The sequence below is a fragment of the Fundulus heteroclitus genome, chromosome 15 (assembly GCF_011125445.2).
Source record: "Fundulus heteroclitus isolate FHET01 chromosome 15, MU-UCD_Fhet_4.1, whole genome shotgun sequence".
NCBI lineage: Eukaryota > Metazoa > Chordata > Actinopteri > Cyprinodontiformes > Fundulidae > Fundulus > Fundulus heteroclitus.
The window spans coordinates 28,884,783-28,909,990 of NC_046375.1; the positions used below are offsets into that span (position 1 = coordinate 28,884,783).

Consider the following 25,208-nt stretch of genomic DNA (forward strand, 5'->3'; position numbering starts at 1 on the left):
GTTGGTTCCACAGGAGAGGAGCCTGATAGCTAAAGGATCTGCCTCCCATTCTACTTTTAGAGACTCTAGGAACCACCAGCAGACCTGCAGTCTGAGAGCGAAGTGCTCTGTTAGGAACATACGGGGTAATCAGAGCTCTGATATATGATGGAGCTTGATTATTAAGGGCTTTATACGTTAGAAGAAGAATTTTAAATTCTATTCTTGATTTAACAGGAAGCCAATGAAGGGAAGCTAAAATTGGAGAAATATGATCCCTCTTGTTGATTTTCATCAATCAACAAGAGGGATCAATTTATCAGCTTAAATTATATTTTACAAATAAACTTTAGTTTATTTGCATTGATAATTCTTTTTTCATATTTTTTATTTTTTTTTATTGATTAAAGTCTTTTTTAGGTAAAATTATTCTACACTGTAAAAAAAAAACAGTCAAAATTACGGTAAAATACCGGCAGCTGTGGTTGCCAGGAATGTACCGTTAAAAAAAGGGGCATCTGTATAAGACAAAACGGTCCATTGTTTTGGTAACGTTAAATCTTACAGCTAAAAACATTTTTTTTCACTGTGAATCACTGTAGAAAAAATAAATACTATAAACCCTGGAACTGTAATGTCCTGTGAAAAAAATAGCCCTTTCCTTAGATTTTTACATTTATCTGCTGTAAAACAAGAGGTACATTACAGTTTTTTTTACAGTAATTTGTTTATTTTACAATGTGGAATATACATTATTATGGTAAAAAACTTATAAAACAACTGAAATGTGGTAAACCTTTTTACAGGCTGTGTCAATAAAAAACACGGTAAAATTGTAAAACATTTTTATTTCGACCAGTTAAATTTCACGGTAAATTCCTGGCAACCACAGCTGCCGGTATTTTACCGCTAAAAATACAGTACATGTGCAACATACGTTATTTTGGTGTAAATTTTACATTGGCAACTTAAAGATGCACAAATTTAATCAAGGTACTGATTATCACTGAAAATCAATGAGACAATTATAAATAACATCTGGGAAAGAAGACAGTACAGATCATATTGTCTGCAGGATCAAAAATCACTATAAACCTTGACAATGTAGCATATCACTGGTAATGGTTGAACAAAAACTTGAAAACTAGTCACTTGCCCCTCACTGAACAGGAGTAATAAGTCACTGAGTCTGGACTTGGTTGAAGATGGCCCTCAGACAGATCAGGTTCTAAATGTACATGGCACCAAAAGAGAAAAGTTCTGCTGGAGAAGTCAAATTGTTGTCCATCGAGTTTTCACCTTGGGCCGAGAGGATCCGCCCTGCAGAAGAAAGAAAATGGACAGATATTAACGTTTGATCAATGCTGTGCATGCAAAAAAAATTAACAATGACACTAAACACTATGTTAAAATAAGCTTTCATAAAGTATTTCTTAATAGTTATGGTTGCAGTTCTTAAATTTAGTCACAAAAAGTGGTGAGATAGACCATAAATTAACTCAAAATGAAAAAATTCTAATATTTTAATGGAACTTTATTATAAACAAGTTTATGACTCCAAAACAAGTTTCTAAAAAATATAGTTCATCACATTAAATCTATAATTTATACTTTTATGGGCAGAAACATCAGAAACTGAATTTGACCTTCTAAAAAACGGAATCTGGATTAACATAATTTGAAATGAAATTCTATGGCTTGAAAAGTTATTTAACAAAACTGTATTTTAGATTTTGAAATTGAATTTCATTGCTTTGAATAGTTTTACTAATGTAATTTCAGTTCTATTTCATTTCTATTCCTGTGTCATGTTTCACTTGCTGTGTCACTTGCTTCAAAAAGCAGCTAATCAAACAGATTCCCTTTTTATGTGGAACATCAGCTTAAATTATTTAATGTCGTTTTGAGTTTAAGCATTGAAGCATTTCAGAGCATGCTGGATATAATTAACAATTTCAAATTATTTTACATAACACTGCTTCAGCCCAAAGTGTCATTTGAGAAGTTTAACCCAATGTTACAAGGAGGTTCTCATAGACCTTGATGTGCGACATAAAAACATTTTTTTTTTTAACTGAACGTCATAGAGCTGAAATGAAACTCGTTCTCAGACTGCAGATGTCCTGCTGGTTCCTAAAGTCTCTATAAGTAGAATGGGAGGCAGACGTTTTAGTTACCAAGCTCCTTTCCAGTGGAATCAGCTCCTAGTTTTAGTCCGTGAGGCAGACATGTTAAGGATTTGTTTTGGGTTTAACAAATATTTTTTTATGATTATATGGGATATTAATTCAACATGGGTTGCTATTTTGAGTTGTAATTTTATATAGATGTTGTAGATGTCTAGTTCGAAGTGGACCATGTTTGAGGACGCTTTAAGTAGAAGGGACTATATATCTCATAATGCTTAAGAAGCAGAAGAATAAGTTTTAAGAAAAAAGGTGTGGCTCTAAGTGTTGCTTTGGGGGAAGAGTTTCTTTTTTTTTTTTTTTCTCTCGGCTCCGACTATGTATGCCAACAGACACCCTGTTTACTTTTAAGACCAGACTTAAATCTTTCCTTTTTGGTAAAAGTTATAAGTAGAGTGGCTTAGGTTCTTCTGAGTGAGCTCTGTAGATATGCTGGTGGCAGCAGTAGCTCAGCCAAAACTTTCTGTGTTATCTGTCCTCCAAACCCCCCAGTCGATGGCGTCAGATGGCTGATCACACTGAGTCTGGTTCTGCTGGAGGTTTCTTCCTGTTGAAAGGGAGTTTTTCCTCTCCACTGTCGCTACATGCTTGCTCAGTGGGATAGATTGCAAGTCGGTGGCTCGATGCAATCTACTTGGATCCCTTAGTTGTAAACCTAACTAATTATAGTGATAAACTGTATTAGACTTAATTGTTCTGGAATAACTTGATTATTTGGAATGAAGGGACTTTAAAAATGGAATCTGGATCACTGAATTACATTGACTTTGTGTAAAGTGCCTCGAGACAATATTTGTTGTAAAAAGGCGCTATATGATTAAAGTGAATTGAATTAGTCAAACTTAATTTTCAACAACAAAATGAGATTTCAATGCAAATGTATTCAGTTTTAGTTTGGTGAAATTATTTTTTCAAAACAATGCAATTAATTTCAAATTAGATAAATACATATTTGCTTCCTTTATTGTATGGAACTACTCATCTGGACAAATACCCTGATAGACCTGGATTAATGGTTGCATTTTCTGCCAAACTATTTTGAACAAACCATTGGTTACCTCTTATTGAATCTCTGCTTGTGGACTTGACTGAAGTAAAACATACTTCATACTTTTTAGTGATTCAAGTAGATTTGTGCTGATGTATCAGTTCAATCTTGGTATTGGGCAATGTTGGAACATCGGTAGTGTATAGGAAGGACAAAAGTTGGAACGGAACATCCCTAGTTTGTAATTGTATGCACTATTGGAAACTTCATTTAATAGGTTTGCTATGGGCTAAGTGAATAAGCAAGTATCTAATTTAGATGCGAAGCCCTTTACGATGTGATATTTTTGAATTTTTCTCTTTAGGCTGAGGTTTATCCAGACTACTTAGGTTTAGGAAAGTGTTAACTTTTCAACTGTGAAAGATATCGAACTGTTAGTGTCAAAAAGGTAAACACAAATACATCTACCAAAAAAAAAAAAAACGGTATACCAAAATGTAGCTGTGTGAAACTGAACCACAGTGGCTAAAATGCATTTAATACATTTCACAAATCAAATGACTACGGTCCCTTTGTAAAACATTAAAAGCCAAGCAGCCATAACTCTGAAACATACCGAAAAGTTTCCTGCCATGGGTTGATTCCGTCTTTAGTGGGTAATCTTCTTAACACTGGTTTGCTTCTCATTCTCTTCATTCTGATGATGTTTACAACAACACAGCTGTAGGGCAAAAAGACAAAATTAATTTTTTGGAAAGTCGTTAGAAAAGATAAGGAAAAAATTATACCAATTGAAATTTTACCATGTACTTACAATGCTGAAGTCTTTGAGAATTAATTTCTTGACGTTGTTTAAACTTGGAGGTTTGAAAATGTCAGGAACACCAACTTTCTGTTCAAAACAAAAAACAAAATAAGATTCAGGTGGCTGACAAATTAATAATATATCAGAAATATATTCACTAACCTTGAAAAGATATGCAGGTCTTAGCTGTGTCACCACCTTAAAACCGGAAAAAAAAAAAAACACTGAGAAACTATCTTAGGTGTGTCGACCTCACATGGTTTTGTAGAAGCATCAGAGCCATGGTACCTAAACTGCTTGATGTGTTGATTCAGAGTAGAATAAGTTAACCATTTCTTTTTATTTATGAACTATTTAAGATAAAGTGCCCCATCGTAAGCTAAAACTTCCTCAAAGATATCATGACCAAGACATGGTGGCAAGCCTGGCATACAAACATGGAAGTATTTCAAAGAATTGAATACTGACCAAAACTTTACTCCATCAACATCTGTTGTATTGTTGATTAGCAGATGGTTCACAGCAGAGTTGTAGTTTTCTCTGGTACGCCGTGGTCCACACACATTTGGATCAGTACCCTGAAATTCAGATTTGGTAATCAGGCGATACCTGCAGAAGTACTTGGAGGAACTTAAGTTTTCAGAGAAGCCACCAATACAGTGAGAACCCAGATTATCTCCAGCAATACAAAATAATGTTTGTTTTACTTTTGTTTCATCTGGTCCAGCAATCCCATTGTCTGATAGTAATTCTGAAAAGACCTTGGCATGACCAAAATCTGTGAAATCCTTCTCCCTGCAAAGTAAGACAAGGGACATGTGGACCGAATCTGAACCGACATGAAGTGGCAAATTTGCCAAGGATACATACACAAATCTTGTGCTTTGTTCTTGCAGAGCCCAAAGGGTTAGCAACCTCAAAGGCATCCTGGTAAAGTTTTAGCTTGAGACATGACAGGTTTTGACTAAAGAACTCATTAGACCTAAATAACTTATCACTTATGTCACACAGAACATCAGAAGGAGACTCAGTAGAGGGCTCCTCTGATTTCTGTATCAAATCAGACTTTAACAAAAATTTTGAGTAAACTTGCGTCACTTTTAAAAGATGACACACTGATGCAGTCACTAATGATTGATACTCAGAATCTCTATATAAAATCACTAACTGTGACATATGGGAAGTAAAAGATGACTTCACCTTAAAGGTACTTGTCCATCATTTGACTGGACAAGTAACCACATGGCCTTTTACAAAATGGCTCTTCAGATGAGCTATTAGCTCTTTAGCATCTTGGCTCTGGTGTTGGTACATATTCATTAAACTTTTAAAAGAGGCAACTTGCCTAAAAACCGTAATATTGGTAGGGCCAGCGTGTCTTTGATAAAAATGTAGCCTTAAGTGCTCCATACCTAAAAAACGTTTGCTTGTAGTCAGTTTTATTGCACTTAAAAACACAACATGACTCATTACAATGAAGCTTGCAGTGAAGCACATAGCCCCTTGATGACTGCACCACCTTGCCACAGAAATTACACCTCAACATGTCGTCCAGTTAGCCAACTTCACACACACTCAGAGCAATAAATTCTTAAAAAATAAATGATCGGTCAAAACTGTACTGGTGGGTTTTCAATAAAGCTGATAAGATAGTCAACAGACCTAGCAAGCTTCAGGAAACAATTAAATTAGAACGGCGTCTAAAACACTCAGAAAAGACGGATGTACTCACCTCACGTATTTGTTTTAGGCAGTCCAGGGGAAGAAAACGTCAGAAAACTAAAATATTTTTGCGGCGCAACGGCGGTGGCATGAGGTCAGAAGCTGCGTGGTGGTGAAATGATGGCGGCTGTCTCTTCTTCCGGGCAAACGAGCAGCTGCGCACAGCTTAGCAGCGCGACACCCTATTGGTGGAAACGCTCAGTAAGGTCGTTAATTGGATAACAGCTTTGAAAAAGAGGAGGGAAAATATGTTTTTCTTTGAGCGCTCTGCAATGGCGTACCGCGCACGTGACGTCACCATCTCATGAGCAACGCCCCTTGCCGCTAAGGTAGGGCAAACAGTGTCACAGTAAAAGACTTGTAATGTGATTTCAAATAGTAAAACAGCTGTTCAGCTGTAAATCAGCAACCATCACACCAACTCTAGATTTAAAATGGACACACCAAAGGTGACATGAGACATAAAAGAGCAGGGGAAACAATGTTAAGTCAGAATTGTGTGGAAATGGGGCTGTTTTTATTGGAATCTGCATATTCAGTGCCGGCCCGAGGCAGAAGCAAACTTAGCGTCTGCTTAAGATCCAAGGGCTACAAGAGGGTCCCCAAGAGCAATAATTGTTTTTTATTTTTTTTGCATGCATACATAATGATTTTTATCTCAGTATAGTAATTAAGATTTATGATAAAAGAGTGCATATTTTGACATGACTTTGATCATGTAGAAATTATAACTTCTCATGAAAAAAAAAGGTCTTGGGGGCCCTTAAGTAGGTGTGCATTCTGCATCGGTAATATTAGCTTGCAATGAATATCAAAACTTCTATAGCACAAATAAATGACAAGTAGACAAAACAATGTCCCAAACATTCTAAATGCAGCCTTTGCATATAGTTATCTACATTTACAGTTTTAAGAACTCATATTCTTTTTTTTCTTCTTAACAGTGTCCTGTCCGGCAATGTGGCAATAAGAATTGTTGTCTTAATGCCAAAAAGAGCTCAACAGATTTTACTTTCACTTGATTTATGTATGTAAATAGTTTTATCATAATTCATGCAAGGAGTTTTTCAAGTTATATGGACACTACAGTGAGTAAGTAGAAGAGCAAATAAAATGAAGAAAAGGTGAAAGAAAGAGGAGATAAAAGGGAGAAAATAATAGAACGCTTTCAGTCTGCTTAATCACCTGCAAAGAGAGATGTAACAAGAACTTTCTTCAATCATACTCTATTTTTTCATTTTTCTTTAAAAATAAAACAGAAAATTAAGAAGCACTACAAAGGGTGCAATTTGTTTATTTTAATATCTTGTCATTAGCGGGGATTAAATGTTTTCTATAACAAAGGTCAATTTCTTTTTTTGTCTTTTAGTGCTAATATTTCAGCGTTTTTACAAAATTGCACTTTTGGCATTTTTACAATGGACTATATTTTAAACCATTTACTTCTTTAAAATTAAAGTTTATGCTTGCTTCACAATCAACAAGTATTTCCTGTAAATTCTAATGTGCAAAACTCAATAACCTGTGATTTTATCCAAATAATGTCGTAAAAATTAATGTTTTTGGACATTTTTGTCTGTACGACAATTTCTTTTAAAATGTATGCATATTTATTAATTTTCACAGCGAATCACTGTGAGTTTTATATTTTCTTAGCGTAATATTCAGTGTTTTCTCCAGTCACTTGATTAATCATTATTTAATGTATTTATTAAAGTAAAGGACCGCTTTTGGTTTCACGGTCTTTTACTGTTGCTCTTTGACGGTGTTTTGCTGTATATTTTACTGACTTTTTTTACAGTGTAGTTGGAGAAAAAAAATACAATTGAGCTCATTCTGTCTTGATTTTATTGATTTTTATGGTGCACACAATGGTATATTTTGATGATACATGGGATGAATGTTATGGGCGAAGCTTATGCATGAACAAGCAGTTCTTCAACAGAAATCAACACTTTTATTTGACCAGATTCCCTTTCATAAGGTAAAAACACATTTGGTACAGTTTTTTGGTCAATTACAGCTTTGCCTGGCATACCGCCCTCTAAAATCTTTGTGGAAATAATATGCTTCACCCGATTCAGTCCAGATTTGCTGCAGTTATAGTAAAGTTCTCCTAAAGCACAACTAAATTTAGGTATTTCAAAACAGCAACTTGGCTAATCCTCATTCTAGTCACCAGCCCACGCTGATCGCTGATCAAGCTAATCCCACCAAACAACTCATGGGAAGTAGTTTGTCTCTAGTCCAGCCATGTTAGTCATTAGCTTTGCAATTGTAGCACCCTTTTAACAAGCAATGAATGGTTTAATGGAAAGCCAGGTGATGAGTTGCCACCCTGTCCAGCAACTCATTGCCACACATAAAGTTCACCAACTGACATGAAGGGAACCAGAGTTTTGCGCTTGTGACGCAGCAATGACTAGATGAAATACTGAGGGGAGAACAGCATCCACAAAGAAAGGAAGCCTAATCGCTTGACCAGAAAGCAGACGATGGTGTCTGCATCTATAAATCTGAGGCTGCCACTAATAAGATTTTAGCCGTTTAGAATCCAGAGGCATCTTTAGGATTGAATCCCCCTGGTTGGACCTGGCTTGCTCTGATAAACCCAGATCCTTATTCCTGTTTTAATCCTCTGGACTTTCTCTTTAGAGTACGCCTAGTGCTATGAAGAACTGTCATTTACACGGGTGGTCTTTTAGATTTAGATTTTGTATTGAACGCTAAAGACGGTCACAGTCTAGACCAAACACTGCACAGGGGGTTCCTGTTGTTGAGAAAACTTTTATTACTGAGTGGAAGATGCTAGAAATGTCACTCTTAGCTATATTTTGTCTTGGGTCCTTTGATTTGGTCACCAAGGAGTGAAAACAGACATAATGAAGTTACTTTTGCTTAATTCACCATTAAAGTTAACTCGCCTTCCTGCTCTGAGCCATAGGTTAAGAAGTCTGAGAAGGAACATTAGCTCTTCAATAAGATGACAGCTGTTTTGCTGTTTTGGTGGGTCCTGGCACAGTGGGTACCCTGAAGGAATGCTCATCTCATCTGGTTCATCTTTCTGCTAACATTAGGGAAGCATTATGTGTGAAGACAAGATGATTTACTCACTGAGAAATTCTGCTCTCCCCTTCACCCTCGGCCTGGCCACGCTGGCAGGAAAAAGCATTCCCTTCTGTCCTTCCTTTGCCTGCCTTTACTTCTGAAGCTGGAAACAGTCGGTATTCAGAGTTCTTCCCATTTTCGCCTCTGTTCAGCAGCCAGTAAAGGGCTTTGGAAGAATGCTGCACATTAAGTTTGTTATACAGACCTGTTGATGAAAACTAAAGAAAGGATGGTTATCACAGTACAATAATTTGTAATTGTAGAAACATCTTTCTGATGGCTTGTAAATTACATTTTTGGGCGGAAATTCTTCGTCGCCAGGGCATAACCCCGATAACCAAGGTTCTTAAACTGTTTTTGGTTGTGAAGATGTAAAAATAAAAAAGCATTGCAACTGCTACTGTTTTTGTTTATATTTTTCTTGTTTACTACTGATCTGTGGTTTAGAAAAGGTCATCCAGGTGCAAAGGAAACAGTGAGATTAGACTTTACCACACTACAAAATCAGGTCAAATATGGCTACTATAAAAGCATTTGCTGAGTAAAAGTTTTGTCATCAGACGTTTAAATGTTATAAAACAGAAAATCATCAGTATGAAACCATAAAATGGAAACTATGTCGAAAATTTGGAAAACGTTTGACCTAATCGGCACGGAAAAGGTTCACTGGAAATTTAATTGACATTCTTCCATGGTGTTCCATCCCGAGACCTAGATCCTAGATGGATAGATGTGGAAGGAGCTGAAGAGGAGACAGCATATCAGTGGATTCAGGACTCTGGATAAGGAATGGTCTCTGGTAAAAGGGATGCCCACAGATCTCTGTTTGCTCCAGCCGTGTGACATGTTGTAGAAGAAGGTTGTTGAAAAAGACGATTGTAGAAAGTATTTTACAGCAGGGGTGCCAATAAGGGTAATGCACATTATTTCATGTACAAAGTATGCTAACATGACTCAAAAGTCTGGACTAACCTTTTTCATTCAATTTGGTTTAAGGAAGCTCTGTTCTGTGTCGAATCAACTGTAGCGGTGCACTGAAGGGACACTCCAAAGCCGATGCCAACTACTGGCTGGTAGGAAGCCAGTCTCAGCTTCCTACCAGCTGCCAGACACTTATATCTCGTCTGTCCCCCCGTCACGAGTTCCAACAATGCCACTACATAAAGGATTTAAAGACACTGCAGACTTCTTCAGTGATCATGTATCTGAAAGCTGTTAGCTAGTCTAGTAAGACCCGTCTTACTTGAAAATCAGGACTTCAAACATAGATAAGCGATGACGAGCGTAAAGCAATCACCTTTAATATTTGGGGCTTGTATCGATACCTCGAACTAAACCAGCAACTGGATCATAGAGTTTTAATGTTGTGAGCTATGGTGTCACACCTTCTCTCGTCACAGAGGGGGAATTGTTTGCTTGGGTGTTTACAACAGTGTCTGCTGGAAACTGCAAATCCACGGTCAGCCCAGGTGGATTTTGCAGAGTGACTTTTTTCCTTTGGTGCAAACATAAAAAAATAAATAAAAAAACAGCAGTCACCCAATGGAAAACATTGCATGGTGAGCTTTGGCTGACTTGACACTTCGCAGGGCTGAGTGCAGCCGGTTCAGAGAGGAAATGTTCGCTTTTGGAAACGGCCCTGGGAGAGTCGTGTTCATTGAGGTTGGTCTGAGACTGGAATGGTACGGCTGAGCCTGAACATGCCCGTCACTACTGCAGTTTCTGAAATACGTAGAAGTACAATTTGACCTAAATCCCTCCCTTCCCCATTCTGATTCTCACCTTGAACTTCACCGCATCTAGATGTCGAAATGTATTGATGTGCTGTGTTGTGATTGGCTGATTTGTTGTTGGTGTGAAGAAGCGACTGAGTGGGGGTACCTAATTAGCCCCCAGTGAGTGCATGTCTGTGTCAAACCTCCCATTTAGAAGTTAGTGCTAACAAAAGTAAGCATCGGGTCACCTCAAAGATTCAAACCTTTTATTGTTTTCAGTGCTTTTGATGCATTCCTCCTGGACATGGCAACACTGCTGAATTGATTTGATGAAAAAGGGTCATGAATACATAGGTTCACTGTTCAAATGCCGCAGGGGGAGATAGGGTCTCAGAAGTTGGAGTTTAACTGTTTAGTCTGCTTAGTTAACAATGTACTTCATATTTTTTTTACAAGTGTGAATGCGCACTCTTTAAAAAAGGCGACTCATGCATTCTCATCCTGTTTTTGCTCCTACAGTGAATGATGTGGAAGAAACGGAGGGGCTGCCATCGCTGGACAAGCCCGGCTGGTACTCCCAGGGCAACTGGCCACACCTCCACGAGCTGCTTAAGACCATAACAGGAAAACCAGAACCCAAGGTACGTCTGCCACCCTCACCGTTACAGGAGCAAGCTGCCAGGCATCGAGTAGAGGGGTGTCTATGGCTCGCTTTGAGGTTGACTCCCAACCTCAGTCTTTGGCAGAGAATAAAAGGGATGAGGCCTTCGTGATAAATCAGCTCAGAGAGATTCACAGGGGCATGATGAAGTGAAGGAACGTGGCTCTTGGCATGACTGCTGAGGGAGTAGATCTCCGTCCACACTGGGAGTTTCTTCCCAGAAGAAGCTCAACGTTGCAATGTGTAATTCTCAATACTATACATAGGACATCTATTCTGCCATAAATGACGTCCTGTCACATTGAGTTTAATTTCCAAAAGCAGGTAACTAAGCAGTAACCTCAGTCTAGTGCTTTTCTGATAAATCATATCTAAATAGATACGATGCTCTGCAATTTCTCTGGAGTAAAAAGATCCTGTTTTTTATCAATTTGAAGGCTTTCTCGTGTTCTCCTCCTCCAGACATTTTTATATCATTGCAGCTAAGACCTAACATTTTCCACAGGGTTGCTAATTGTTCTGTTGTGTCCCATTAGTTGGGAACTACATCAGTAAATCTGCTGTCATTATTTCATCATATTTTGAGTCAAATTAAAATTTTTTTAGCTTAAACTACTTTTTTGTTGGTCACTGCAATGATTCAATCCAGTTGTGTTAAAAACAACCTGGTTTGATAACCTAGTTAATGTTTGCAGCCTTCGCCTATCCTGTGTTATATTACCAAACGTCAAATTACATGAATAACACAATATTTTATGATTATAATATTGTGTTTACGCATAATCTATGTGTTTGTCCTAACTCTAGCTGAACTCTGATTTTAGAGCCAAACTTTACCTGTGAAATGTAATTCCCAGTGTTAACGACTGAGTTTTGCTTACATTGCGTAAATAAAGAGTGAGACATGAAATAAATACATAAAAAATCCATGACCTTTGGTTATCTTTCTCCGCTGGCTCTCTTTGAACAAGCAGTATCAAACTGCAAAGTCTTTTCTAGCAGTGGGTTATTTATGGTACCAAACTAAAGTTCTGAGCAATAGTCTCTTAATAAGACAGAGTTGATTTGAAACACCACTAGTGGAGGTGCAAGTTTTTGTTTCTGCGTAATTATTTTCTGCGTTAGTGCTTATTGAAAGTATTTTAATTATACAGCTGGTGGAACATGGATGTACAATACTCCTTTAGAATCTGCTAAAGTTACATATTTCCTGAGTTTGACTAAACTTACGTTTGATATTATATCCACCCTCCAGTAACTGGAGATTCAGTCTGAATGTCTGCGTTTCAGTGTTGTCATCAATAGAGACAGAGCCAAGAGTACAAATATAGTCCTTTGGGATGTCAACCAATATGAAAATGCAATGACCTCCATCATAAAGCCCCACTGGGAATGTTCAGGGTAAATTTGAGTACTAGATCCCTGTTAGGATTATTTTCTATAACAGAATATATAATCTCATGGGACTGAGCCTATGCGAGCGGAGCCAAACACAAAGACCCAGGTTCCTGGAGTTAAATTGCAGCTTCTGTTCAGATGGGAGTCACTGAGGATTTCCTATTATTAAAATGAGTTACCAAATGCTTCAGAACAATGTTCACAGCTGCTGTTACTACCTTTTAGTGTTGCTTGAAGCCCAGACCTATGGCAACACACCCTGTTTCTAACACTTCTAAAGCTACAAAACTCCTAACCTGCACATCTGGGCTTCAGTCTCAACAATTTTGTGATTTAAACTCCTATAAATAAGATTTAAGAAACAGGGTTTTTTTTATCCTGCTGTATTGAGTGTAAAGTATTGCAAACCTTCCCCTACCTGTTGCTATGCTGCAAGTCAGCTAGATATCATAGCTACCGTGATAGGCAGTCACATTCCCCTATATTAGAAAAATGGCAAAGATGTTTATTTGGAAATCTATCCAGTATTGAATAACAATACCAGATGCCAGAGGACCATCATCCATCCCTTTTTTAAAGTTGTAATGTTTTAAAACAAACATTGGGTACAAGTTAGCATGTCTATTAAAGTAAACGGGGTCACTATATTTTACGCAGTTCTATTGGGTAAGAGAACTGTCAATAAAAATGTATGCGTAGGTGTCTGAATTTGTAAATATAAGTAAATAAACATAAACAAATTTAAGATTTGTATTTGTTCCTTGTTGTCAACTCATGCATATGTGACATCACATTTTTCATTTGTAAGAATACAAATATAGAAGTTACGAATACAAGTTACAAAGTTACAACTTTGCAACATTACAAGTACAAATTACAACTTGTACTCCTGATGAAACTATTACACTCCTTACCCATTGGTGGCGGTAATGACATGTAAAATCAGATATTTAATCTGCGAGAATACAAGTTCAGTTTTCTTCGTCGTCTGCTCATTTAATAGTGGTTGGTGAACAACCTTCAGGTGCATTACTGCCACCAACTGTAAGGTGTGTGAAAGTTTCATTGGGGTTGTAGATTCATACTCGTAAATTTGTGATTTGTACTGGTATGTATTGTTGCAAAGTTGTAACTTTGTAACTTGTATTTGTGACTTCTAAACTTGTATTCTTACAGATGAAACATCTGATGAAACATCTGATGTCACATGTATGAGTTGACAACAAGGAACAAATACAAATCTTAAATTTATTCACGTTTATCTACTTACATTTACAAATTCAGACACCTATGCATACATTTATATTGACGGTTATGTTACCCCATAGATGCTTTACAAGTTAACATTAGCTTGTCAGTCTTCTGGCATTAGTTTCCAAAGATCAGAATGGTTGAAAGGCGTGGGTTCCTGGCAGGCAACAGGCTAAAGGCAGTTTATTCTGGGGGATCCCCAGATTAAACAGAGATACAGAAGACAAACACAGGAATCTAATCTCCTGTTAACCCAACCTGCATGTTTTTGGGTGGAGGGGATTGCCTTCTTTTGGCTCACTCTGTTCTAACTGCCTGTTACCCGAGTAGAGCCTGTGATACGGCAAAGGAAATTTGAAATTAGCCCAATAGCTGTGTGGCTTTTGAAAACAGAATAGACACATCAAGTGTGTCATTCCAAACTGGGCTCATTCAGACCTGCAGAAGCTGAGCTGGCTGAGCTTGTCATCATATCCAGCCCTTCCCCTCAGCTCTCTGCTCAATGCCCCCTCTGTTCTCCAGCCACGTGGAGAAAACTCCCATGGAATCTGGTGTCAAGCTGCACTTAGCGCTTCTTTAAACAGTCCACCGGGGTGACCCCAGGCACTCTGTGTTTTCACTTCTCTCCGCTTTCACCTGACAGAGCTTAAAGCAGGTAGACTGAATGGAGGCATTCAGGGAAGATTACGGTTCAGTCTAAGCACAATGCTGAGAATGGAGTGGGGCGGGGGGGAGGTCACGGCGGGGCTCACAGGACATGATCATACAGATTTCAGGTGTGGCCACCTTCTTCAATACAGTCTGCCAGAGCTTAACTGGAAGCGTAAATGCTGTAGTTTTTTTTCACCAGCGTTATAAAAGGCTGTCAGACCTTCCTTTGATGCAATAAATGTAGACACCAACAATAGCTCTGGCCCAGCCAACATGTTTCATAGTAAGGCTCACTACATTGATCCGTTCAGCACTAGTTCTGAAGATAACTGTACCGCTCTTCTTTCCTCTGTTTCTCAAAGATCTGAGACTTCAATCCTATTTTATTGATTTCTTAGATAAACAGATGTTTCACTCCCACTGGCCATACTCGGCCTTTTACCTTAATAATCTTCACTCTTTAATTTTTAAAACAAAAAAGCAACATTTCTGAACAATATGTTGAGACAACAGTATAAGTTTCAGCAGCTAGTTTAATTTGATATTGCGTGTCACATCTCGGTGCTGCTTATTCACACCAGTGTGAAGAAAAGCCAAACTGATCTGCTATGGTCTGGTAACAGACAGTTTCTATAAACTACAGTTTATGCTGTTCTAATTTACCAGAATCAGCTTTATTGGTCAGGTTTGTGGGTGCAGACAAGGAATTTGACTTTGAGTCCAATATTCATAAGCAGAACAGCAAACTACAATCTATAACAGAAAAACATTCATGGAAGAAAGGGAAGAATAGAGGCAGGATATACAGGACATTTATTCCCCTCAGCAGAATAGCCGTTTTAGCCACCAGTGCTCTCTATAGCACCGGCCTGAGGGGAAATGTCTGAATAACCTGTGGCCAGGATGAGTTGGGCCAACAGTTATGGTGGCTGCCTGTTTTCTGGCCCTGGATCTGTACAGGTCATAAATGGATGGAAGGTCAGTCCTGCTGAACCTCTCTGCAGCTCTAATTGTACGTTGTAGTTTATACCAGTCAAGTTTCTGCCAATTATTATTATTTATCAAGTCAAAATTTTAACAAGTGTTGCAAATACAATTTAAATGTCTTTAAAAATGAATAGATTTAATTTATTGCTTTTGGAAAGGTGTGGAATTTAATGAGTTAAGTCTTTTCTCACAAGATTTAAAAAAAAATCTTTTCCCTGACTGGGAAAGATCTAGATTGTAAATATATAGAAGTGGTGAATGACCACTTCTGACAAAACTTGTCAGAAGAACAGTCAGAACAGCATTGTTCCGCAGATGTGGGAGGCATTCCAATTCCCTCCTTGTCTTCAACAACTGGGTCAATTTTAGATGAGCTGAAAGTTTCACTTTTGCCCACATAATTGCTCCATGTTTTACTAGAGACCAACACCCTGCGCTGCAGAAGTGTATGTCAGAAGGTTATTTTAAAGACAACCTTCATGCTACCTAAACTCTGTAGTTAGTTTTCTCGCATATCATTTGGGGCTAAAAAGCCAGTTGAAGTTGTCGCTAAACAAGTGGTGATTGAAGGGAAAATGCTGATAATACCGTCAGTCATCCATGAAAAACAACTCTGTGCTTCGGCTGATCATCATGTGTAAAATCGTGCAGAAGAAACAATTGTTACAAATTTATTCAATAATGTGATCCATGGACATCATCAGATGTTGTGTGCTAAAAGAGGACACGTGGAAAAGAAAAACCTTTGTAATGCAACATATTGAACATATACACTTAGTCCTCACAGCTGATAGCCAGGGTTGTTTAAATGGCCGAGCTGCCGTCATGGCCAGGAAATGAACTGTGGGGTATCCCCGCTGCTGAGTCCTAAGTTGTTGTTTCTCTTGAAGCCAAGAATCTGTAGAACAACAAGGGTTTCAAGCAAGGAACTGTGAAATCTGTTTTTGTTGGGTGAGGAGAACACTTCCTTTGCTTCTAAAAATCCTTTACTGTGCTCCGTTTGGCATGTTGTCATGGGAAAGTGCTTTTGTTTGCAGCAGTTAAGCCAGTTTGTGTAATTCTCCACCAAAACTATGCTGCCCTTCGGTCTCCAAACCTACCGCATCGTGTCATAAAGAATGATAGTCAGAAAAGTGCGTTTTAAAATGTTTGATCTGATGGCAAAAAAAAGTGAAAATGGCATGTTTGATACTCCTCTGTCATCTGTTGGTCTGTTTCAAGGGCATCTGTGGATTCCAGCTGCAGGGTAAACCATGGATTATGGTCTAAACCAGGGATACCCAAAGTGGGGGTCACAAGACACCTCTTAGGTAGAGATGGGTATCGTTAGGGATTTATCTAAATTTCTACGCTTAACAATACCCCTTATCGATCCGGTATTTTATTGGTACAATTTTTTATCAAACAAATGGGTAAAACATATGAATAATGATCACTGACTGGTTTACTTTTAAAACATTTGGATCAAAACCAAACAAAATAAAAGGACAAAAAAATATATTTTATAGAGCAATAAAAACATTATCTAACTATATACAAACAAAAGACTAAAACACTAGATCTTGAATAAAGAGTATGTTGTAGGAGAGAGGAATATCAACATTGACAAGACAGAGAATGATTGAAAACACTCTAAATATGCTCGTTTCCAATGGGGAAACAGACAAGTCGGTGTTGTCTCTCTGACTTCAGGCAGAGTTTGCTGCAGCAGCACAGCAACGCTGACTGACTGACCTGTCAGGGCTTTTAAAGCAGGATGGCCTCATAGCTGCACTCGCTTTGCTGAAGAGATGATAAACTTAGAGCGATCAGTGCTTTTACTTGTTGGCAAAGTCTCAAACAACACAGAAAAAAATTTGCCAGATTCATTGCTTGTTGCTTTTGAATAAAACAGTCGTTAGAGGGTCTGAAAAGTTGCTAAATAGTTGGCAACAGTGTTGATGAAAGTAAGTGAGGTGAACATGTGAGGGCAGAACGTTAGCCCCTCCCATCAGTCCCGTCAGTGTGTGTTTCTTAAGGAGGAGGAGATCCGCAAAACAGGGTTGGAGTCCCTGAAAAATTGTGACCTTTAAAAATGGCGTTACGAGGACAGATAAGGCTACAAAAATGCAACTTAATTCTCGTTATATTATGAGTTTATTCTCACAATCTCCAAAAAAAAAGAAAAAAAAGAAAAGAGGAATCCCCCCCACCCTCGCCAAAAGGGCTCACCAGTCTCTGGCAGCATCATTTTTGGGGTCGCAGGCTGAAAAGTTTGGGAACCCCTGGTCTAAACCAACATCCACAGCATTAGCTATGGAAAACCGAGCTGATTTGGCTATTTTTTGTTAATGACACATTTTAAAAATGTTTTGTATTGTGTTTTACACAATTTGTGTTTTGGTAGGAGTTAAGACTAAAATAGGGCAAAAAAAGAATTCAGTGTTTTCATCTAGAATGAGCTAATTGAACAATTAAATAGCTAATTAAAGTAAATCCAGCCGTCTAACATCTTTATGGTTCCTTCCTTCATGAAAGCTTCATGTGTATTAGTCAACAGTCACTCCCTTCTCAGATGGGTTGCGTCTGCACTGCAATCCTTGGCCTCTGTAAATATTTATCAGAGCGATCCCTCGGCTCTGGAAGCGTCTCTGCTGAGTAATAAGAGGTGCTGGCTTTTTCTGGAGTATGAGGACCAGCTGTGGGCAGTTCCAGGAAAGTCTGCTGGAAATGTGATTCCTGCTTGCTTTGCTTCATAGTTCCCCGGTTTGTCCGTCAGTTTGTTTTCTCACATGGAAGGACCAGCCTGGGGTCCTGCACAGCCCTTTGAGGGGTGGGGGTTTTAACCCAGCTACTGGAATGTGTTACGTCCTCTTTCCGGCTCTCAGACTCCTGTAGGGTGGTTGGATTTAGTTCCACCTCTCACACATGCACTTATAAACAGACATGTTTTATTCCTTCGTCGTGCTGGCTAAAATGGGTTTACATGACTCTGCGTGTGCTCATTCTGGGTCAGATGTGTATGTTAGAAATAGCTTCTTTTTCACTATATATCAGCAATGTTTGCATCTCCTTTCCTGCTCAGCTTTTCATTTCAATGTAATAAAGGACACAATTGTAAATAAATGGTGGCGGCGGCATCATGCTGTGGACATGCTTTTCTTCACTAAGGACAGGGAACCTTGAAGGAAAGATTAATGGATCTTTACCGGGAGCTTGAGGCTGGGTTCACCTTCCAGCGGAACAAAGATCCTGATTATACAGCTAAAACAGACGGCATATATATCAGAACTTTTATGTTAGAATGACCTAGTCAAAGTCATGACCTAAATCCAGTTGAGAATCACTTGAAAAGTGATCTTTATGGAGACTGAGCTTGAGCTATTATGAGAAAAGACATTTGCCAAAAAGTCAGTCTCCAGATGTTTAAAGGTGGTAGACGCAGAACCCAAAAGACAGACAGGCTTAATACAAATGTACACCACACTTTTTAGATTTTTATCTGTAAAAGGGGCAACGGGAGCGCAAGAGTTGGGGAGTTTGTCCAGTAACTGGAGGGATGCCGGATCCGCCGCTCCAACTGTCTCAGTCGTCGTGTCCTTGGCCAAGACACTTCACCCGCATTGCCTGCTGGCAGTGGTCAGAGGGCCTGGTGACGCCAATGTATGGCAGCCTCACTTCTCTCAGTCTGCTCCAGGGCAGCTGTGGTTACTAGCATAGCTCACCACCGTCAGGGTGTGAATGGGTGAATGATTGTAGCGTAAAGCGCTTTGGGGTCTTCAGACTTGATAAAGCGCTGTACAAATACAAGCCATTTACCATTTAAATAACTTAGCAAAACATACATGTTTTTTCCACTTTAGTAGTGTACTACTTTATGATTGTCAGTCACATAAAACCCATCAAAGGTAGCAGTCGTAACAGTGGACCTGTTGAAGTGTGTGGATACTTTTGTAAGGCTCTGGAAATCTGCTTATTCACTGAAAAGTGAAAGTGGATCTCTGTCTCAGTCTGCTTTACATCACCCTGATTTCCCCCTACCTGCTCCTGGGAGCAGGTTTCAGCAGTGTCTCTAAGACAGGTGAAATTAAAGGTTGGTTTGTCCTTTGAAATCTGCAGGTAGCGTATTTTGGCGACAGCATGAGGTCCGACATATTCCCCGCCACCACCTTCGGGAAGTGGGAGACTGTGATGATAGTGGAGGAGATGGAGGGAGAGGGCGTTCCCAAGAGTGACACGGCAATGTCCAACGAGTCCCAAGTGGAGCCGCAAGAGAAAAGAGGAAAGTTTGAGGTAAGTTCAATGAGGAAGCTCTTCCAGACTCAGCCTCACCTCCTGCTCTGTGGTGTTTAGAAGCAGTAGAGCTTTCTGAGCTGTCTAAAATAAAGACATAAAGGTAAATAGAGTGAACTTATATAGCGCTTTTCCAGTCATGCTGACCACCCAAAGCGCTGTACACTATAGCCACATTCACCCAGTTGCTCTCACTAACACACACACATTTATACGTCGAGATTCAGCTCGGTAGGCAACTTGGGGTTAAGTGCCTTGCCCAGGGGCACATCGACATGTGGCAAGGGGAAGCTGGAATCGAACCCACAACCTTCTGATTGCCAGATGACTACTCAACCCATCAAGCCACAGTCGCCACAATGGTGATGAGAATGTGGGGGGAAAAAAATTGGAAATGAACCACGGGGAAGTGAAATGGAGGGGAAGTGCTGCTTTCTGTCTCATAAGGCAGAGGAGGAAATGAATCAGCAGAGAGTTCCGATAAGAAAAAAGAAAAACGTCAGCACAAATGTGGTGGATGAAGGATTGAACTTCCTTTTTTTTCTGCATCAGAATATAATGTTTCACTGTGTGAGCCTGCTGCGTGAACCCAGATGTAGGGAGAAGGTCCCAAAGCTCCCTGAATGGACCAACCTGACTAACTGTCCATTTGATGTGCCACCACTGATCTTTCAATACACAACAGCAACTCATTGGGCATGAATGTGGTATGAAGATGACATGACTGAAAGGATTCTAAATTTTAAGCTCCAGCCTCTCACTATGATGTGCGAGTATCCATTTTATTCTATTTCTCAACCCTTTATCAGATAAAAACCCACTGAGATCAAGACCTCTTTCACAAGCTGACCCATGTTTATCTTGTTCGCACACACAATGTGGAGTTAAAGTCTGCTGGAACCGGAACTGGGGCTGTGTGCTTTGATCAGACCAGCGTAAAGGTTGAACTTTTCAGAAACAAAGCACTCTCAAGCACAGATGGTCTTAGCATGCAACACAGGATTGATGGGTGGAAAAGAACCTTAAATCCACTGTTAAGCATGGTGGAGGATCTATGATGCTGTGGGTCTGTTTCACTTACAAAAACTGTGTCTCTTGTTAGAGCACATGGCATCATCAATACCAGGAGATTTTAATAAAAATCCAGTGAACTGGACAGGTAACTGAAAATGGGTCATCATTGGGTCTTTCAACAGAATAATGATCCAAGACATGTGGTCAAATATACTACCAATGCCGTCTCAATCCCCAGACGATGGCATAAGAGAGAACCCAAGACTGGACAAAACTCCCTCTTTCTTTATGCTCCAAACCTGACAAATATGGATTGTACAACATGACAACACAACTGTTTAAAACAGATTTTTCTACAGTTTTTAGTGGGACATTGTCCTATGTCAATGAAAACTTCCATTAGTTTTCTGTGTTTACCCGTCGACCGATAAAGTATCGGTGTGTGTAACCTGATATCAGCTACGAGAGTTTCCTGTTTTGGTAAGGAGTCTAAGCAGCTGCTAAGATTAACCTGCTCCCACAGTGTAATGAATTGAGACAGAGGACCTAGAATTCAACCAAGACAGGTCAGCGTAGTTTGAATACAATATATTGAGATCGTAAGCACGGCAACTCCCAGGGTTTTCGTCAGCACTTAGGACGGGAAACCCCTGGAGGCAGAGACAGCAGCTTAGTTAGCTCTGTGTGCCACAACGTGTTGTAGGGGAAAGATCATTAACCTCTTAGAGTCCGGATCTGGAGCAAGAAAGTGCCAGCTTATGTTGGTAGGCGACAGGCCAACGACTTCCGTGCTACATGGGGAAACTCGGTTGTGGGCTAGGTCTGGAGCTCGGTGGTACGGGGACAGGCAGGGGTTCAGAACCGTAAAGGCGATAGCAGGCAGGAGGATTTAAGGGCCTTTTCCAGGTTCCAGTTCTAAGGTGAAGTCCGGGGTCAGAGCCGAGAGACAGAGATCCGGTGAGAATCCAATGGGGAAAATCCAAAGTACAGTCAGGGCACATATCCGGGTCCTGTAACAGGCTGGCTTGAGAGCCACTCAGGAGTTAGGCAGGTTCAATAACTCACAGGCAGAACGGGTCAGGTTTACAGGCAGGCAGTCCAAGTCAGACAGGGATCAGGCAGGCTCGGTAACAGAGGACAGAACAGGTCAGGTAACAGGCAGGTAGGATAACCGTTTTGAATGCTGGATTAGTTTTACCGGTTGGCTCGAGATAATCTGGCACTGATGTCTGGTCTGAAGGTTGGTTATATAGTGGTAAATGCAGGTGGATCAGGTGAGAGTTGATTGAAGACAGGGCGGAGCTGGGCAGTTGTGTGGAGTGAGTGATAATACCAGCATCAGTGCCGAGATCCATGCACACAGAAAGGACACATATGAGATAATTTTTGTTGTGAATCAGACTGTGGCTCATGTTCAGTGATCAGTCTCTATTAATGTGATCTGATTAAGACATTTTTACAAACGATTACCCCTGGCATGGTGAAGGGTTTGGCTGTTTCCCTTAAATCAATCTGGCGTAGCTGTGGGGGAATAAAACCTGATGCATTTCACCATCAATAAGGATGTCATGCCTGGGGCTGCAAGAATGGCCACAGAGCCCCAGCTGATATTATTGGGTTAATTTTCACTAGCAATGCCGCCTGACCTGTAGGATCACTATATCCCTTACCTAGAACCAGTCTGACAACACGAAGTAGGCTGAAAGATCTCAGAGCACAAATCATGCCCCAGTCTAAAGAAATTCATCGAGAACAGATCGGCCTTGGAAGGGTTCTAAAACCATTTCTAAGTCTTTTGATCTTCATTGTTAAAACTATTATGTAACAAAGGCAAAAACATTCAGCAACAGGGAACCTAGCAAACTTACTCGAAGAGCACATCAACGGCTCACCCAGGAGCTCATAAAAAAACCCAGTTCAGCATTTAAATGCACTGTAGGTCTCTCTGCCTTAGTAAAGGTCAAGTCTTATAATTCAACAATAAGAACAAAGGATTTATGAGAGGGGAAAGAAAGACATCGATGGGAGAATTCCAGCAATGACCCTGAAGACTTTTGGGGAAAAGATTGTTTGGACTGTTAAGACAAAAGTGGACCTTTTTCTAAACTCTTTGCCCCATTATGGCTGTAAAACGATCATTGCAACTAACGCTGCATTTCAGACAAAGAACCTCAGGCTGACAGTCAAACATAGTGGTGGCAGTGTGATGGTCTGGGAATCCTTTGCCGCATCGGGACCTGGAAGACTTATTTGATGGAACCCTGACTTCTGCTCTCTAACAGAAAATCCTGATGGAGAATTTCATACTCGAATAAAGCAGAATGAAGGTTTTGGAGCAGTCTACAGGGCAGTCAAACTTTTTTACAGTAGCAGGCCACACACTATCAGGTAGGAGGGTGCACTTATGCCGGTGCCCGAGTCCCGGAGGGGAGAATTTTGAAAAATAGAGTCTCCCTGATGTATTTTGGAAGCTTTCAAGACAGGTGATTATTTAAACAATAGAGTCAGAGTGCATGTTTCAAATTGAATAAAAGGCAAAAAATGTGAATGATCAATTCTTCAAAAACAACCTTTGTTTTTTATTATTATTATTAAAACATTATTTTTTCACATGATGTTATCATCATGTTTTAACAAGGTAAGGTAATCTCCATTTGCATAAAATTTGTTTAATTTGAATTACTAGCATCACATAAAACAGATCAGATTAGGTGAGGTCTATTCATCTTATTATTATTCACATTTCTGTTCTAAAACCGATCGTAACATTTCTTCACAAACAAAGTCAAATTTTTATGATAAAGATACAGGGTTGGAATTTGAAATTGAATTTACATGTTGAATTTATCTCAGTCAAATCGCTCTTTCGAAATCTCTTATCTCAGTTTAAGTTCACTTGCACTCATCACACACACGATATCATATCATCGGCGAGGATTCTAGAGACGAACACAAAATGCATCCCCTGAAAAACTTTGATAATTTGCTGCTGTAATATTATATTATATGTAATATTATAGATTTTTCACAATAAAAAGCTAACACATGTGCATAATCAAAAAATATCAGAAATACAATTATAGAGCATTCAGTATTGTAAGAAAGCCCATGCTGTTTCTGGATAAATACATTACTGTATGAGTTAAGTTCTATTCCGTTTTATGCCTATGTGCTTCCGCTTAAGACAAAGCTTTGCAGTTTCAAAAATCACGTCGGCTCTCACGGTTTATTGTTGTGTGTGAATGACAAGAGACCACAACAAATAAATCAGCAGTACCTCAGATAAAAACTTAGGATTTAATGTTGTTCATAACACCCGTAGCCCTGCGACAGACTGGCGACCTGTCCAGGGTGTACCCCGCCTCTCGCCCGGTGAGAGAGGCACCAGCAACCCCCGCGACCCCATGAGGGATTAAGCGGATCAGAAAATGGATGGATGGATAACACCCGTAATTTTGTAAACAAATCTGCCAAATAACAACAGTTTTTTTCCCACAAGAGGTTTAATAAAACGTTTGGATATCATTAATTTAAGAACAAGTAACTGCGTTGGTCACATTTTAATCTGTTTTCTTCGTCAATATTCAGTTGTACAGAGCGAGGCGTGCACCCGCGACAGGGGATGCATATCTCGGCAGGGATGCACTTTTCGACATAACACCGGTCTGTGTTTTGATCGGAAAAGTAGCATCTCGGTTGGAACAAGGAACCCAATCACTCGTTAATGTTGCTCTCAGTGGGGACAGATGCAAAGGTGATTTTTGGGATGTATAATCAGGGAATGTAGGCAGCGGCAAGAGCTGCTATAGACGGCGATTTGCCGCCGTTGACAGGCTACTTTTGACTGCCCTGAGTCTAGTCAAAGTCTGAATATGAATCCTATTGAGATGGCGTGGCATGATGTTAACAAGGCCATTCTCATGCTTAAAAACACCCTCCAATGTGAATCAAGTTCAATTCAATTTTATTTATATAGCGCCAATTCATGAAACATGTCATCTCAAGGCACTTTAAAAAGTCAAATTCAATCATATTATACAGATTGGGTCAGATTATACAGATTGGTCAAAAATGTCCTATATAAGGGAACCAGTTGATTGCATCAAAGTCCCGACAAGCAGCATTCACTCCTGGGGAAGTGTAGAACCACAGGGAGAGTCGTCTGCATTGTACATGGCTTTGCAGCAATCCCTCATACTGAGCAAGCACGAAGCAACAGCGGAAAGAAAAACTCCCCATTAACGGGAAGGAAAACCTCCAGCAGAACCGGGCTCAGTATGAACGGTCATCTGCCTCGACTGACTGGGGGTTGGAGAAGACAGAGCAGAGACACAACAAGACAGAAAGCAAAGCACAGAAGCACACATTGATCCAGTAATCTGTTCTACATTAGATGGTAATAGCGGGTGAGCTGTCTTCTCTGGATGATGTCACAGCTAACAGAACGCCAGACCAGGTGTACCTACTATGA

At 39.7% G+C, this 25,208-nt stretch overlaps 1 protein-coding gene and 1 long non-coding RNA gene across 3 annotated transcripts in view; one reads left to right on the forward strand and one right to left on the reverse strand.

The window, feature by feature from the left end:
• Positions 1–25,208, forward strand: part of nt5dc1 (5'-nucleotidase domain containing 1) — a 129,681-nt gene that overhangs the window by 75,663 nt on the left and 28,810 nt on the right. The window contains exons 9-10 of the mRNA XM_012854098.3: positions 11,023–11,144; positions 19,550–19,723. Of these exons, the coding sequence (XP_012709552.1) occupies positions 11,023–11,144; positions 19,550–19,723 (296 nt within the window). The remainder of the gene's footprint in view (positions 1–11,022; positions 11,145–19,549; positions 19,724–25,208) is intronic.
• Positions 773–5,912, reverse strand: LOC118566073. 2 transcript variants are annotated; one of them, XR_004932772.1, is made up of 6 exons: positions 5,691–5,912; positions 4,427–4,536; positions 4,121–4,156; positions 3,968–4,045; positions 3,770–3,850; positions 773–1,299 (listed from the first exon to the last, which is right to left on the reverse strand). It is a non-coding gene; the product is annotated as an uncharacterized LOC118566073 (long non-coding RNA). The 2 variants fall into 2 exon arrangements; XR_004932771.1 differs by having other exon boundaries at positions 3,770–3,874; positions 5,691–5,911.